This window comes from Doryrhamphus excisus, linkage group LG7, assembly GCF_037039965.1.
Source record: "Doryrhamphus excisus strain RoL-2023G ecotype Guam linkage group LG7, RoL_Dexc_Guam_v1.1, whole genome shotgun sequence".
Classification (NCBI taxonomy): Eukaryota; Metazoa; Chordata; class Actinopteri; order Syngnathiformes; family Syngnathidae; genus Doryrhamphus; species Doryrhamphus excisus.
Window position 1 is genome coordinate 18,353,641 of NC_136363.1, and position 14,941 is coordinate 18,368,581.

At 43.6% G+C, this 14,941-nt stretch overlaps 2 protein-coding genes across 3 annotated transcripts; one reads left to right on the top strand and one right to left on the bottom strand.

Moving 5' to 3' along the window:
- The first annotated feature begins 242 nt into the window (after positions 1-242).
- mastl (microtubule associated serine/threonine kinase-like) lies at positions 243-6,994 on the top strand. The gene is made up of 12 exons (XM_058060374.2): positions 243-541; positions 621-758; positions 830-969; positions 1,082-1,170; positions 1,293-1,399; positions 1,471-1,621; positions 1,683-1,831; positions 2,804-3,667; positions 3,992-4,133; positions 5,554-5,667; positions 5,772-5,873; positions 6,518-6,994. The coding sequence occupies exons 1-12, from the start codon at positions 374-376 to the stop codon at positions 6,673-6,675; spliced, it is 2,322 nt and encodes a 773-aa protein (XP_057916357.2). The 5' UTR covers positions 243-373; the 3' UTR covers positions 6,676-6,994.
- Positions 6,995-7,032: 38 nt separating this feature from the next.
- On the bottom strand, positions 7,033-14,769 carry acbd5a (acyl-CoA binding domain containing 5a). Of its 2 annotated transcripts, XM_058060375.2 has the most exons (14): positions 14,638-14,769; positions 14,323-14,429; positions 13,965-14,085; positions 12,964-13,036; positions 12,769-12,886; positions 12,663-12,695; positions 11,567-11,770; positions 11,371-11,499; positions 11,212-11,306; positions 9,704-9,890; positions 9,417-9,622; positions 8,152-8,211; positions 7,938-8,047; positions 7,033-7,872 (listed from the first exon to the last, which is right to left on the bottom strand). In XM_058060375.2, the coding sequence occupies exons 2-14, from the start codon at positions 14,420-14,422 to the stop codon at positions 7,860-7,862; spliced, it is 1,449 nt and encodes a 482-aa protein (XP_057916358.2). In that variant the 5' UTR covers positions 14,423-14,429; positions 14,638-14,769; the 3' UTR covers positions 7,033-7,859. The 2 variants fall into 2 exon arrangements, with proteins under 2 accessions (XP_057916358.2, XP_057916359.2); XM_058060376.2 differs by lacking the exon at positions 12,663-12,695.
- Between the last annotated feature and the right edge of the window lie 172 nt (positions 14,770-14,941).

The following is a 14,941-nucleotide window of genomic DNA, read 5'->3' on the forward strand; positions in this document are numbered from 1 at the left end:
TTAAAAAAAAAAAGCGCGAATGAAAGCAAACGGGGCTGTGTGCGGTATATGTAATGTCTGTTACTATTTCAAAAATGCCTGATGAAAATGTTTTTTTATCAGGAAAATTAAACATTAAGTAGTCACTATACATATTAATATATAGAATATTTAACGAATATTTCCAAAAATGTAACAACTCTTGTATCCTTTCGCGGTTTGAACTTTTTGAGTCGGCATCTACCTTGCATACCTAACTCGACATCAAAGGACCCCACCGGAAGAGAGCGTTTTTCAAACGTCCCAAACAAACCATTACCCGTTCCTTCATGATGTAAGTGTTTATTCTACGCTAACTGCTGACTATTTTAGACACCGGAGAACACTTGACAAGATGGACGCGGAGGAAAAGCACAAACTTACTTTAAACAATAAAGCCACCGAGCCTCCGAAGGCGCCTTCCATCGAGGATTTCATTATTTTGAAACCAATCAGCCGCGGTGCTTTTGGCAAAGTCTATCTTGCACGGAAGAAATGTAACTCCCGTTTATATGCCATCAAGGTGAGTGGATATTTACCTTCTTTATTGAGTAGAATTAATCCTATATACGTGTAATGAATCATAAATATTTTTTTTCCAGGCAATGAAGAAAGCAGAAATGGTGGATAAAAATATGGGCGGGCAGATGAAGGCAGAGAGGGATGCACTGGCATTGAGCAAAAGCCCCTTTATAGTTCACCTTTTTTACTCTCTTCAGACAGCCACCAAAATCTACCTGGTAACACAAGCAACACAAAACATCTCCAGGAACCTCTGTGTATTTCTGCTAACTGCCTCCATTGTTTACAGGTAATGGAATACCTCATAGGAGGAGATGTGAAGTCTCTTCTGCATATTTACGGCTATTTTGACCAGGACATGGCAGTCAAATACATATCAGAGGTCGCGCTTGCGTTGGACTACCTGCACCGCCATGGGATTATCCATAGGTACACAAACCAGTTCAACCAGTGGCATGATTTACATACGATTGCTCCAGGTTTCTGTGCACACACACGTGAACGTCACATTTACATGTTTTTTTGTGTTTTACCTGTGTAGGGATTTAAAGCCGGACAACATGCTTATTTCCAATGAGGGTCACATTAAATTAACCGACTTTGGGCTTTCCAAAGTCAAACTTGACCGAGGTAAATTGATTTGTAAACTGTATGATAATCTGAATGTGTTTTTATACACAGTATTATTTTATTATAGTAAACCATAACAAATTAATGACTTGATAATCTAATGTTTTCTGTGATTAAATCAGAGTTGAATCTTATGGATATCCTCACTACACCATCCTTGGCAAAACCCAAGAAGGATTACTTCCGCACGCCGGGTCAAGTCCTCTCCTTGATCAGCTGTATCGGTTTTGTAAGTTCAATATTTTTTTTGGGTCATTTTGCAAACACTGTACTTATGGACGGATTACCTTTCCAACACAGAACACGCCTGCTGGTGAAGGAAAGCGTCACTGCAGTGCATCTGCCGCGTCCTCTCCCGGGCTATGCGGTAAAGTGAAACAGAAGAATAACTCCCTCGGCTCCCCTCTGATGAGGACGACAAGCTCCCCTGCTCGCCACCCTTGGAAGAAAGGTATGCTCTGGAGTGTCAGATTGGGTAGGAATTTAGGTTTCACTTTAATAAATCTTCACAGGGCCGGACAGCACCGTGTTCAGTCCACATCACTTGGCTAAAAACCTGATGCCCACGCTGATGAAGACACGAAAGCGGTTTGAGACGATGAGCGCGGGCAGCACCACCGACACGGACGGAGGAGTCAGCCCTTTGTGGGAGCACGAGGAGGTCAGACAGCCTTTTAAGTGAATTGTATTGAATTATCAATGGTGTAACTCATCCAGGGAATTGCACATGTGTCCAGCAGGGTTCAAAATACATGTGTGTTTGCATAAAAGCATTTTAGAGGCTCCATGTTGTACAAAGTGGTGGACATAAACAGACTATGGACACATACTGCAGTTAGAGCATCATAAAGGCCATTTTGCATAATAGGGGACCTTAACATTAGCCACGTTTACATGAGATTTTCCTCTTTCCGAATGATGTACCAGAAAACATTGACTGTTGACTGGTGGCCAGCCAATCACAGGGCACATATAGACAAACAACCATTCACACTCACATTCATACCTATGGACAATTTGGAGTCGCCAATTAACCTAGCATGTTTTTTGGAATGTGGGAGGAAACCCGGAGTACCCGGAGAAAACCCACGCATGCACAGGGAGAACATGCAAACTCCACACAGAGATGGAATTGGAGGGTGGAATTGAACCCTGGTCCCCTAGCTGTGAGGTCTACGCGTGCCGGCCTAAATTAATAATAATAATAATAATAGTTTTTCGGTCGTCCAGTCTTGCAATTACATTCAGTTCTTTTAAAGTTTGTATCAAAAACGAACTTTGCGCTGTAGTCCAGTGATGACTGCTCACTGCCATTTTCAAAACCATGAGAGACTTATTACTTCACGTGTTACGTCACAGCTGAGCATGCGCTGAACGAACACACCCTGACAACTTTCCGATTGAGCGGATACATACAAGATACCTCAATCGGATTGGGGAAAGGAATATTCCACCCCTGTGAATCCGATTATATATTCATTCGGATTGGCACTTTTCTTTCGGAATGAGGTGTATACAAAGGTTAGATTCTTTCCATTTGAGCAAATGACCCGAACGGAATTGGAATATTTGGGTCCATGTATACGTGGCTATTGTAAAAGGCATTTTTCTATCATTTGTTTCTGTTCTGTAGAAAGAAAATGTAAAAAGCCAAGAGAATGCAAGAAGACATTTGGAGTCCAAAGAGTTCCCCATGAAGCCAGACACCCCTCCCTCTGAAACAAAGCCCGTCTCTCTGCTGCCAAGAGATGTCGCTTCTGTTCCGTCATCCATCAAGAGAACATTTTCAGACATGCAATTGAGTCCAGAACAACTGGAGAACCATGCCAAGAGGAACACCGTGCAATACAAACGATGCTATGAGATTCCACATGACACTGCCGGCTTTCACACGGGCCTCACTGGAGCTTTTTCCGCCATTGGGATCGCTGCGACGGACAATCAGGCCCCCATGCGCTCCAGTCCCATTGCAGTGTCCAAGAGTCTCATCCACGAACTGGAGGAGGAGTTATTGGACGGTGACGCCAATAAGGACCTGTCAGATTCCAGTTTCACATCGCCGCTGGCCGAGAACAGCGCCATTTGCAGAAGCTTGAGTCTGGACTCTGATGTCTCCGTGCTGGAAACGTCGCTGAACTTAGACGGTCACACCTCACTAGAATCGGTCAGACCTCCCAAAAAGAGCGCATCTTCTGAGGAGGACAACGTAGAGCCACCGCAACCACAGCCTACCTTCTCTTTTTCCATCCCGAGTTGTGACTCCAGGCCTCCCGATCCAGCCGGCGGCGTGGCGCAGTCCCCCTCCTTCCTCAAGCCAAAGAACGTGGTGGCTTTCCGGAGCTACTGCAGCTCCATAAACCGCTCCAACACGTCGGGCGTGTCGCGGCTCAGCATCGGCTCCATGGACGGCATGGACGTCTCCATGCAGGCATGTCACTCGGGTACCGCTACACCGGTCCAGAGGCGAACCAGCTTGCATAATAGCTCGCTCTGCCAGGTGGGTTCCATTTTGATGTGTAGCGAAGCCTATTTTAAACAGCACATTTGCATAATACTGGGTCTTTTTATTGGAATAATTAGTATACTATGTGAGTGTGAATGGTTGTTTGTCTATATGTGCCCTGTGATTGGCTGGCGACCAGTCCAGGGTGTACCCCGCCTCTCGCCCAAAGACAGCTGGGATAGGCTCCAGCACCCCTGCGACCCTCGTAAAGGAAAAAGCGGTAGAAAATGAATGAATGAATAATTAGTATACTAAAACAGCGCCTCTGCTGGTGACAAATATAATTGCATAATTTTCACCATTATATTTTCTCATCAGACTCCTAAGGCCGCATCGACTTCTCACACCCCCTTCAGGACACCAAAGAGTGTGCGAAGGGGGCAGCTGCCCGTGGAGGGGGCGCCCATTTTAGGCACGCCGGACTATTTGGCTCCAGAACTTCTTTTGGGGAAACCTCACGGTAAGCGAAGACGGGAGCGAGGCCGGCTTTGTTTTAGTTTCTTCCCTCCGACCTTTGACCTCACGTGACTTCTCTGTGAGTTTCAGGGATGGCTCTGTGTGGTAAGTAAGGAGGAGGAGGTTGTTTTTTTTTTTGTTGTTGTTTTTTTGCAAGCATGTTGAATCACCTGCTAACTAATTCTCCTTTGAATCAGGTGCTCAGCTTACTGCCTGCTTGGCTGCTGCAGGTGTCAAATAGGTGGATTGTGTAGATCTTTTAACACAGCGCTCACACTACTATGATCAAAATTGGGTTGCCCTGCATATTCTTAGTTGTGGATATTCTTGAAGGGTGGGGCCATGATATGAATAATACTGTGCCATTCACTGGTCATTTTGCAGGATTAATGCCGCTTTCTGTGCTTTTATGTTGATTATAATTTATTTCATACTCAAACTGTCGCCATCATGACACCTTTTATAATTCTACAGGCAATTATTACAGTATTGAGTACTAAGAAGGTGTTTGCTGAGGGCTGTTGGCACCTCTATGGAGTAGAGATATTGCATAATACTTCCATTGGTAGTTGCTTGCTAACATCATTCATTCATTTTCTACCGCTTATCCTCACGAGGCTTGCAGGGGTGCTGGAGCCTATCCCAGCTGTTTTCAGGCGAGAGGCGGGGTACACCTTGGACTGGTCGCCAGCCAATCACAGGGCACATATAGACAAACAACCATTCACACTCACATTCATACTTATGGACAATTTGGAGTCGCCAATTAACCTAGCATGTTTTTGGAATGTGGGAGGAAGTCTGAATACCCGGAGAAAACCCACACATGCACGGGGAGAACATGCAAATTCCACACAGAGATGGCAGAGGGTGGAATTGAACCCTGGTTTCTAACATCAATCCCATGAAATTGTTATATGCAATCCACAATTAGTATTTCATGTTGAGCAGCCAAACCCCTTCTTATACTGCTGCAAGTTCCATTTCCTCTTCTATGGTTATCATCACAGCTTTATCCTAATAAAAGGTTGTACTACCTACGAAGACCCTGGAAAGGGAACAGGAAGGTCTTTGCAGAGGGATGTTGTCACCTAGTGGCGTTGTATAGGAATTGCAGGAATGTTGCTTAGTGTATAATTATCCTGTTTGTTAGCTGCATAGAATTGATACAGAATATTGAAGATATTTTGAGCAGCAAGACTCTTTCTTATGGTGCAGGGAGTTCAATTTCCTCTTCTATGGCTATCATCACACATTTTGTTTTACAGTCAATGCATATACCTTAATAACACTGCTCAGTAGGTCCTGATCCAAAACAAGGCTGGTAGTACGATACCAATTTTTTGTGTGATGATCCCATTAACCCACCGAGTGTTCATCCAGCTGTGGTGCTCGGCTCACACGCGTGTCTCCTTGCCATCCAGACTGCATGGTGGACTGGTGGGCACTGGGCGTGTGCCTGTTCGAGTTCCTCTCAGGCGTGCCACCCTTCAATGACGAGACGCCTCAACTGGTTTTCCAGAATATACTAAACAGAGGTTGGGCAATTTTATTATTATTATTATTATGGTATTGTCACCTTGTGTGCAGTCCCCAAAAAACAAATGATTAAATTTTTGCTTTGTTGCTAAATGGCCTGAAGACATCCCCTGGCCTGACGGAGATGAGGAGCTGTCGGAGAAGGCGAGGAATTCCATCGAAATCCTGCTGACCATGGACAAGACTAAAAGGGCAGGACTCAAAGGTCAGGATATTTGAAATTGTCTTCGTAACGGTGTTTGACCCCTCAACATTAGCAGTTCACTGCCAAATTTGGTGCACCAGATTGTTCTGAAAACACGGCCGCCATTAAACATAAAGTGAGCAACTAATTGTCCGCAGTACATTGAGAATTTGTCTAATGATGATTTTGTATTACATATATGCCGGTGCGTCTTCCTAAGCATTTTTGACCACGACCCATAAATGTCATTCATTCATTCATTTTCTACTGCTTTTTCCTCACGAGGGTTGCAGGGGGGTTGCTGGAGCCTATCCCAGCTGTCTTCAGGCGAGAGGCGGGGTACACCCTGGACTGGTCGCCAGCCAATCACAGGGCACATATAGACAAACAACCATTCACACTCACATTCATACCTATGGACAATTTGGAGTCGCCAGTTTTTGGAATGTGGGAGGAAACCGAAATACCCGGAGAAAACCCATGCAAACTCCACACAGAGATGGCCGAGGGTGGAATTGAACCCTGGTCTCCTAGTTGTGAGGTCTGCGCGCTAACCACTTGTCCACCGTGCCGCCCTGTACATGAAAAATCTGCACAGTGGGATACATTGTGGTGGTCTGAGCATTTTTTTGTGTTTTTTTTCAAATATCATTTTGTCCCAACAGAGCTGAAGTGTCATCCGCTGTTTGAGGGCTCCGACTGGGAGAACCTGCAGAACCAGCCTATGCCGTTCATTCCGCAGCCCGAGGACGAGACGGACACATCGTACTTTGAGGCAAGAAACAACGCTCAGCACATCGCCGTGTCAGGCTTCAGTCTTTAGTCAAGTTTTCCCGGTCTGGCTAGAAATGTTTAAAACACAAAAAAAAGTGCAATCACTACTTACATGAGGTTTTTATGTCAATAGTTAATTGGCTACAGTAGTTTCCCTTCTTTCCTATGATGTGTCTCACATTTGTTTGCTACACATACGCCTGTTAAAGAATTCTAATATATGTACTGACATATTTTATTCGCTCGTCTGCATACTTTTTAAAAAAAAAAGTTGCTGCTGTTTTTATGCTCTTGATCCATTTCCTGCACACACGATGTACTCCGTCACCCTTCCCACGACACCCCAATAAATAATAAAACAAAGTAAATTGTGCGTGCTGAAGAAAAACACCGCAGGACACTAATACGCTTTATGAAACTTTTATTTGAGGCTTAGATTAGGACATGCAGAGTGCGCTCTATCCACAGGCAGAGGGCCACAAAGCCTTCAGTAGAAACTATTAATGTTTTTTTTTTACATTTTATTACAACATAATGGCTCTTTGATAACAGGTTAGTGCAGACCTTTTTGGAAATGGATTTTTTTATTATGACAATGCAATGAAAATATTGCATTTAGGTCTGCTCCCCTTGTTTACAGTTTGTATGGATGTCACTACAGTACATTATATTATCACACAATTAGACAACATAGAAAAAACATTGATGACAAGCCAGTTATTTGATTTGGTCCAGCACTACAAGCGCTACAATATGTGAATATGAAAGCCATAATGTGTGCGATGGGATGTTGAGGCACTTCTATGTGGATCATGAAACCTAAACATTAAGCTGGCCAGTAGATTGTTGTGTTGCTAAAAGCAATAAATATTAATACTAATCAGAATTACAAATAATGTCACATATTACAGTATATATATTTATATATTATCCTCACATTCTCGCTTCCCTAGCTAGTCGTTATAACAGTTTTAGCAGCATTGCCTGGGCAACTATTTGAAAAGTTAAAACCACGTCAAAAAAAGATTATCTGGCCCACTTGTGCAGAGAAGCCCTAGTTACTATGGAAACAGCCATCATTCTGTGGATTTCCCTCAGCGCAAAAGACATTCTTTTAACACCACACACACATAGGACATGTTTTCTCAAGAGTTTCGTTGTCTTCTTAGTGCAAAAGCAAATGATTACTGGGCTGCAAGTGGGAGCAACCACTGCTGAAAGTCACAGGGGGATTCAGTTGAGGCGTCTGAGGAAAGAAGAACACTCATTAAACTGCTGTGTGTGTGTGTGAGATTGGAGGATGAGGAGTACCTTCTCCTCCTCTGCAGGTAAAGGCTAATGAGCCACTGCACCACAAACGGCCAGACCACAGCGAAGGCCAGACTGGTGGGCGAGATGTCAAAAGGCCACCAGGATGGTTTCTAGAGGATAAGACGTGTCATGCAAAATGATTATTAGTTACTACAACGAGTCTGATATTGCGTTAGCTGAATTGCGTTAGCCATAGATCAAGCTGTGTGTTCACCTGACTGTTCCTATTGACTGTGGTTGACAAGTGAACAGGAGACATGGCCGCTGACCTGGCCTGGAAAGATAATGACAAAATTAAGATCTGAACCGCTGTGGAAAAAATTGGCATACTATGGACCTCTATTGTGTTGCCTGTGTGGTAATTTTTGAGAAAATCTACCACATGATGGCGCCGTTATTGGACCCTATATGAGTAAAATGAGGATATGGTACAAATGGTAATCGATATATCAAATGGTAATCCATCGTCATGGCCTCAATTTCCACAGCTATGCCAATGATATTCAGCTTTACATCTCCACCAACTCCAACATCTACTCCACACTCACCAACTGCTTAACTGACATCAAAACCTGAAAGGAACACAATTTCCTCAAACTTAACAGTGACAAAACAGATATTAGCATCATTAGTCCTAAAAAAAAATCAACATCCACCCATAACTTCTGTCTCAAACTCGACAGTGCCACCCTCATTCCATCCCCGCTCACCCGCAACCTCTGCATCCTTCTGGACCCTACCCTTTCTTTCGAACCCCACGTCAAACAATTAACCCAGAACATAGCCCGACTCCGTCCATCACATTCATTATCTGGCGCTGAATCCGTGATCCACGCATTTATCACATCCAGAATCGACTACTGCAACAGTATTCTTTATGGTACAACATCCAAAACCCTCAACAAACTACAATATATTCAGAACTCCGCTGCTCGCCTCCACCTGCTCCCGTGAAGACATTACCCCCATCCTTAAAAACCTCCACTGGCTTCCCATCTCCCAACGTATCCATTTCAAAGTCCTTCTCATCACCGTAAAAAGCTCTCCACAATCTGACCCCTCCATACCTCACAGACCTCCTTCATCCACACAATCCCCCACGTCCCCTTCGCTCCTCAGACTCCAACCTCCTGGCCAAGCTCCGAACCTGGGGAGACAGAACCTTCTCCATCGCTGCCCCCACCCTCTTACCTCGACCATCCCACCTTCAAAAAAACAACTCAAAACCCACTTGTTTAAATCCATTTTTAATGTCTAACTGCACCCCGCCCCGCTTTTAGCCTTGTTTTAGCTCTGAATGAATGTATGGATATTGTATTTTAATGCATCTTTTACTCTGTTTTTATTCAACTCTATTTTTATTTTTTTTTCTCTACTGTAAAGCGTCTTTGAGTACTCTGAAAAGCGCTATACAAATAAAATGTATTATTATGATTGTTATTATTACATAACAAATGTAGTCTGTTCGCTCTGACCTACCTGAGTGGCAGTAAGGGCTTCCAGGGTGTGGAGCCTCTCCAGGACGCTCCTCATGTCATCCTGTAGCTGGGCCAGCGCCGCCACTATCTGCTCGTTCAGGTTGATGCCGGACGTGGACGCACCGCCTCTACGGCTGCCGTCGCCATCGTCTCCGCCGTCATGTATCGGCTTCAGTGCACCAGAGCCATGACTAGAGGACCTGGAGCCTGGATAGCGCGCACCACAACAGTGAGTCCCCGGGCTAAACTAAAATGCTAACTAAGCTATTTGACAGCAGCGGTTTTTACCTCTTTTGCCTCCGACTGAGGAGTTTGGCATGTCCACGTTCAACCTCGACCTCTGCGTAATGCTCCTGCCAGCGTCTCCATCCTCTCCTCCGCACCTGATCATCTGTGGTGGTCCCTGGACATCCTGACAGTTCTCCTCCTCCTCCTCCTCCTCCAGGTCATCCAGAGAGCGGTTTTGCTCTACACTCTTTAAAACATGAGTGACTTGATAATAGACAGATTGTCCATCACTATTACAAACAGTATTTCCTCAAATAGTAGCCTCTACTGTAATGGATGCTATGTACTCATTAATCATCCACTTGTGACAATCAAAACTACTTTTAAAAGGTGACCTATGGTGCACGGTGGAGAAGTGGTTCAATTCCACTCAATTTCAATTGCATGGGTTTTCTCCGGGTACTCCGGTTTCCTCACACATTCAAAAAACATGCTAGGTTAATTAGCGACTCCAAATTGTCCATAGGTATGAATGAGAGTGTGAATGGTTGTTTGTCTATATGTGCCCTGTGATTGGCTGGCGACCAGTTCAGGGTGTACCCCGCCTCTCGCCTAAATACAGCTGGGATAGGCTCCAGCACCTCCCGCGACCCTTGTGAGGATAAGCGGTAGAAAATGAATGAATGTACACTTTACCCACCCAATAGTAATGAGTGGGACAGAGGGGGACACACGTTAGCAACATTAGCATAGATTTTTATCGACATTTTACCAGCAGCATCATCCTGTTCGCCTATTCACACTGAGTAAAAATCATCAAACTTATATATATGACAGATACAGATATGATACATCTGTATCTATCCAGACTGCATTTTAAGATGTGTAGCGAAGCCTGTGGGAACCAGTTTTTCCCTTTATTACATTTGTTTATCGCTGTTAGAACATTCATTCATTTTCTACCGCTTATCCTCACGAGTGTCGTGGTGCTGGAGCCTATCCCAGCTGTCTTCGGGCAAGAGGCGGGGTACACCCTGGACTGGTCGCCAGCCAATCACAGGGCACATACAGACAAACAACCATTCACACTCACATTCATACCTATGGACAATTTGGAGTCGCTAATTAACCTAGCATGTTTTTGGAATGTGGGAGGAAACCGGAGTAAATAATAAAAAAAATTAACTATATTATGAAAGCAGGAAGTGAACAAATGTAACAGTTTCTGATTGTAAAAGTACCAAATGGAGGGGTAGGATTTGATAAGCTTTGCTTCTTCCTACTCCTTTTGGACATTCATTAATTCATTTCCTACCGCTTATCCTCACAAGGGTTGCGGGGGTGCTGGAGCTGTTTTCAGGTGAGAGGCGGGGTACACCCTGGACTGGTTGCCAGCCAATCACAGGGCACATATAGACAACCATTCACACTCACATTCATACCTATGAACTAATATATATTAGTCTAATATTTGGGACCTATAACATGGCTAACCAAAACAGCAGCACCTACCGAGGCACTATACTATATGAGGAAATCTGATCATTGTCATTTGTGTTCTCTCTTGCCTCATCCTGACCAAACTGGTCCACAGAGTCACAATACACTTCGCTGTCCGAGTCGCTCGCAAGCTGGGTGAGAGCCGCCACGTCTGTACAGGCATCTGAGGAAGTGTAGAAAGACTGCTCAGTACCACGAGTGAAACATCAATAGAAATCCTTCCTCACCCTCGTGGTGGCCGTTGAGCAGAGGTTGACCGGCTGAGGCGTCCTGAGAACCAAGCGAATGGCTGCCGTTGGTCAAATGAGCGACGCCGCCATTTGCGGTTTTGTGCGCCTTCTTCTTCGGCTGCGAGGCTGCGGAGAAGCGTGTTGAAGAGGGGAGATTTCCAAAAAACAATTTTGACAAAAAGGTTTTTCTTACCTTTTTTGACCTGCTGTGTCTCAGCATCTCTTTCCTCCTCATCCTCCTCCTCTTCTTCTTCTTCTTCATCACCTGAGCTTTCCTCCTCGTCCTTTGGCATGATCTTGGCTGGCCGGGTCTCCAACGTTCCGTTCAATTCCATGTTTCTAACGATGCTCTTCGCCATGCTCTTTGAGCACACGGTGTTCAGGGCCGTGCCGAAGCCTGGCAAAAAAAAAAAAAAACAACAGCACACCATCAAACCGTGTTCAACTCCATAAACAGACTTGATGAAATTAGAGTACATTTAGCTGAAAAACTGTCAAAACAAAAGATCTAACTGCTGCTTTGAAGCCTTTCGCCCCCTGCTGGCCATTAGCCAGAATGCACGCTTCAAATACATCAATGTCGTTTCCTGGCTCCCGTATAATAATAAATAAATAATAATGTGGAGAATAAATAGATGACATCAAATATGAACAATGTACAGCGTAAACAGTAATTTTTACAAATAATTTAAATAATTTTGAATAAATAATAATTAAAATAAATGCATATGAGGTGGCACAATGAAGGTTTTCACTACTTTTTGGGGAAAATATTTGTGTCAAATTGCATAAAACTGAATCTCCGTTGAGCAACCATTAATAATAATTGGCTATTGGCTAAAAAACTTAATTGCTTTGTCGTTTTATTCTAGTGTATTTATGAACAAGCGTGAACAGGTAGCCCCAAATCTATTTGTGGCGGGCCATTTATGGGCCACAGCGGCACTTTAAGTTAGCAGACTTAAAAAAACACAAGTCGATTACCTCTGTTTAACTTCTTATTCCACTTATAAGACTATGTATGATGTTACAAAATAAGACGTGTATGGCATCTGTGATGCAAATCAACTTTGCCTTTGTTCTTAAAGTTAAACGAGACAGTTATTGTTTAACTGCGATTAATTTCTTTGTACACACCCCGTCCTCTTGTGTTGTTAAAGAGTTACAATGCGTGAAGCGACAGGACCACAAAAATTCTACACTACAACATCTACATCTAAAATAATGGATGCTAAAAGCATATCTGCTATTAAAAATAATTTTTAAAAAAACAACACTTATGTACTTGCCTTCCAGCTGCCTAGCAAACTTTGTCAAACGTGCTGAGTGTGACAAGGGGCAAATTGTTAATAATATTATTATTAATAATTAATTGGCATCATCGAGGAACCCAACCTGTGCTCAGGTCTGATATCTGTGTAATCTTTTTCTTCTCATCCACCAACTCGTAGAAGGGGCCGAGGACCCGCAGGAGCTCCTCCACCTCACCAGTCATGGGCATGCCCTCCAAGATCTACACCCAAACATGAATCCAAAGGTAAGTATTTCAGCATTTCTCGTGAACAGAAGAAAAGAATAAAAAAAACATACCAGTTTCATTTCATCAACGTAAGCCGCCATTGCTGCTTCTTTGGTCATGTCACCCAGAGTGTTCCACGCATCCCTGTTTTAAGTTAACACACAAAACTAGTAAATTGACTTTGTTATGATAAGGTCAGCATGTTCCCCCGACGAGTTACAAAGTCCAAAAATACATGTTAGAATTTCCTGATAACCTCCCGCCTCCAAATGTCACGATAGTAGGAAAAGGAAGTGCACCGCCCCAGTGGGTAAGAGGTTACATTTTCAATGTTATTTTTTTAATCTAGCAAAACGGCGGGGGTCCAGAGATCAGCTAAACCGAGCAACGCGTGTTATTTGAGGGCAAAAAAAAAGCAAAGTTGTGCAATGTATGTTTAGTCTGCAAGATGTCACATTTTGCATATTATCTGTTCATTCAATTTAGTGAAAAGCAAACTTATGCAGACCCATATTAGGCCAAGCATTCATTCATTCATTTTCTACCGCTTTTTCCTCACAAAGGTCACGGGGGTTGCTGGAGCCTATCCCAACTGTCTTCAAAAGGCGGGGGTACACCCTGGTACATGTTTGGATATTTGAGTGTGAAGTTGCTGTATGATGACTTTAGTTATATTGTTATATACAATATTTTTATACACTATACTGTTATATATATAATCACAGGGCACATATAGACAAACAACCATTCACACTCACATTCATACCTATGGACAATTTGGATTCACCAATTAACCTAGCATGTTTTTGGAATGTGGGAGGAAACCGGAGTACCCGGAGAAAACAAACTCCACACAGAGATGGCCGAGGGTGGAATTGAACCCTGGTCTCCTAGCTGTGAGGTCTGCGCGCTAACCACTCGTCCACCGTACAGCCCTTAGTCCAAGCAATTAATGTTTAATCATTTTGGTGCACCACGTTGCTATGTCAATATGCAGTGTGCATGAACACACTTCCACAAAACTGATTCATTTGAACGGTAACTGGTTTTACACGTGTCGTTATTTCCTCACCATTTTGCTTTACCCACTGCATCCCAGAAACCAGGCCTGGGGATGTTACACTTTCCCACTGTAGCTTGTTTGTAGTAGCTATAGAATTTCAGCATCATGTCATTGGAGGGCTGAAAGGAGCCTAGTATAGGATAAAAAGCAAAGTATGTTTAGTTGCACTTTTCAAGTCGAACATGTTGACCAACAGCGTTGCAGCATGTCTGCACTTCAAAGTGGATTAAGCCGTTTTAAATCCAGTGCAAAGCAAAGCCGTTGTAACGTCGTCACTTGCTGCTGCTTCACAGCAGTTCATGAGGAAAAGTGAACCGGTTCGACTCTCCGATAGAACCCCGACCAATGTGTCCGCCTGTCGACTCACCATCCGGGGGCAAACTCTTGATGACTTTGACGGCGGCGTCGAACCTCAGCCGCGTCAAATGCGTCTCCTCTTCCACACCGACGGATGTGACCACCTCCATTATGACACTTAATACACAAGAAAAGAGCTAAAGTCGCCATTTTTTCTAATCAAAACACCAAAGAAAGCTACACTTTGCACCGTCGCTAGCTAACACTGTTATTAGCAGAGGAGGCTGATATAAGGCATAAATAATTTCACAATGACATCTGCATTTATTACACATTTTATGCTAAATATCATTCCAAACCGTTCGCACAAATAACTGTCGCTTACCGTTTAAAAAAATCTGACAGCCTATCTGGGTGTCAGAAGGCGACCTGCCTCTTGTCTTCTTCGACAAGACGCCATGTACAGTATAAGCTGTCAGAGTGCACTCTGGGAATTGTAGTTTTAACAGTTATTAACCAAGCGCCCCAGTAACCAGAAAAGCCCCATACACGGCAGAACTAACGTAAACACTCTACATAATAACGATTACAACGTAAAGTAGTCCACATTTTTAAATAAAATTGATAAAATATACGTAATGGCGGATTTTGAGGCTTTTGTCCGGTAAAGAATACATTTCCCAATATGC

Excerpts from the sequence above, each read along its gene's own strand:
- mastl (XM_058060374.2), top strand. The coding sequence starts at position 374 with ATGGACGCGGAGGAAAAGCACAAACTTACTTTAAACAATAAAGCCACC. Across the intron at positions 542-620 it reads CCCGTTTATATGCCATCAAG|GCAATGAAGAAAGCAGAAAT; the intron begins GTGAGTGGATAT and ends TTTTTTTTCCAG. Across the intron at positions 1,832-2,803 it reads CTTTGTGGGAGCACGAGGAG|AAAGAAAATGTAAAAAGCCA; the intron begins GTCAGACAGCCT and ends TCTGTTCTGTAG.
- acbd5a (XM_058060375.2), bottom strand. The coding sequence starts at position 14,422 with ATGGAGGTGGTCACATCCGTCGGTGTGGAAGAGGAGACGCATTTGACG. Across the intron at positions 12,887-12,963 it reads ACGTTGATGAAATGAAACTG|ATCTTGGAGGGCATGCCCAT; the intron begins GTATGTTTTTTT and ends GTTTGGGTGTAG. Across the intron at positions 9,623-9,703 it reads CTCAGTCGGAGGCAAAAGAG|GCTCCAGGTCCTCTAGTCAT; the intron begins GTAAAAACCGCT and ends CGCGCTATCCAG.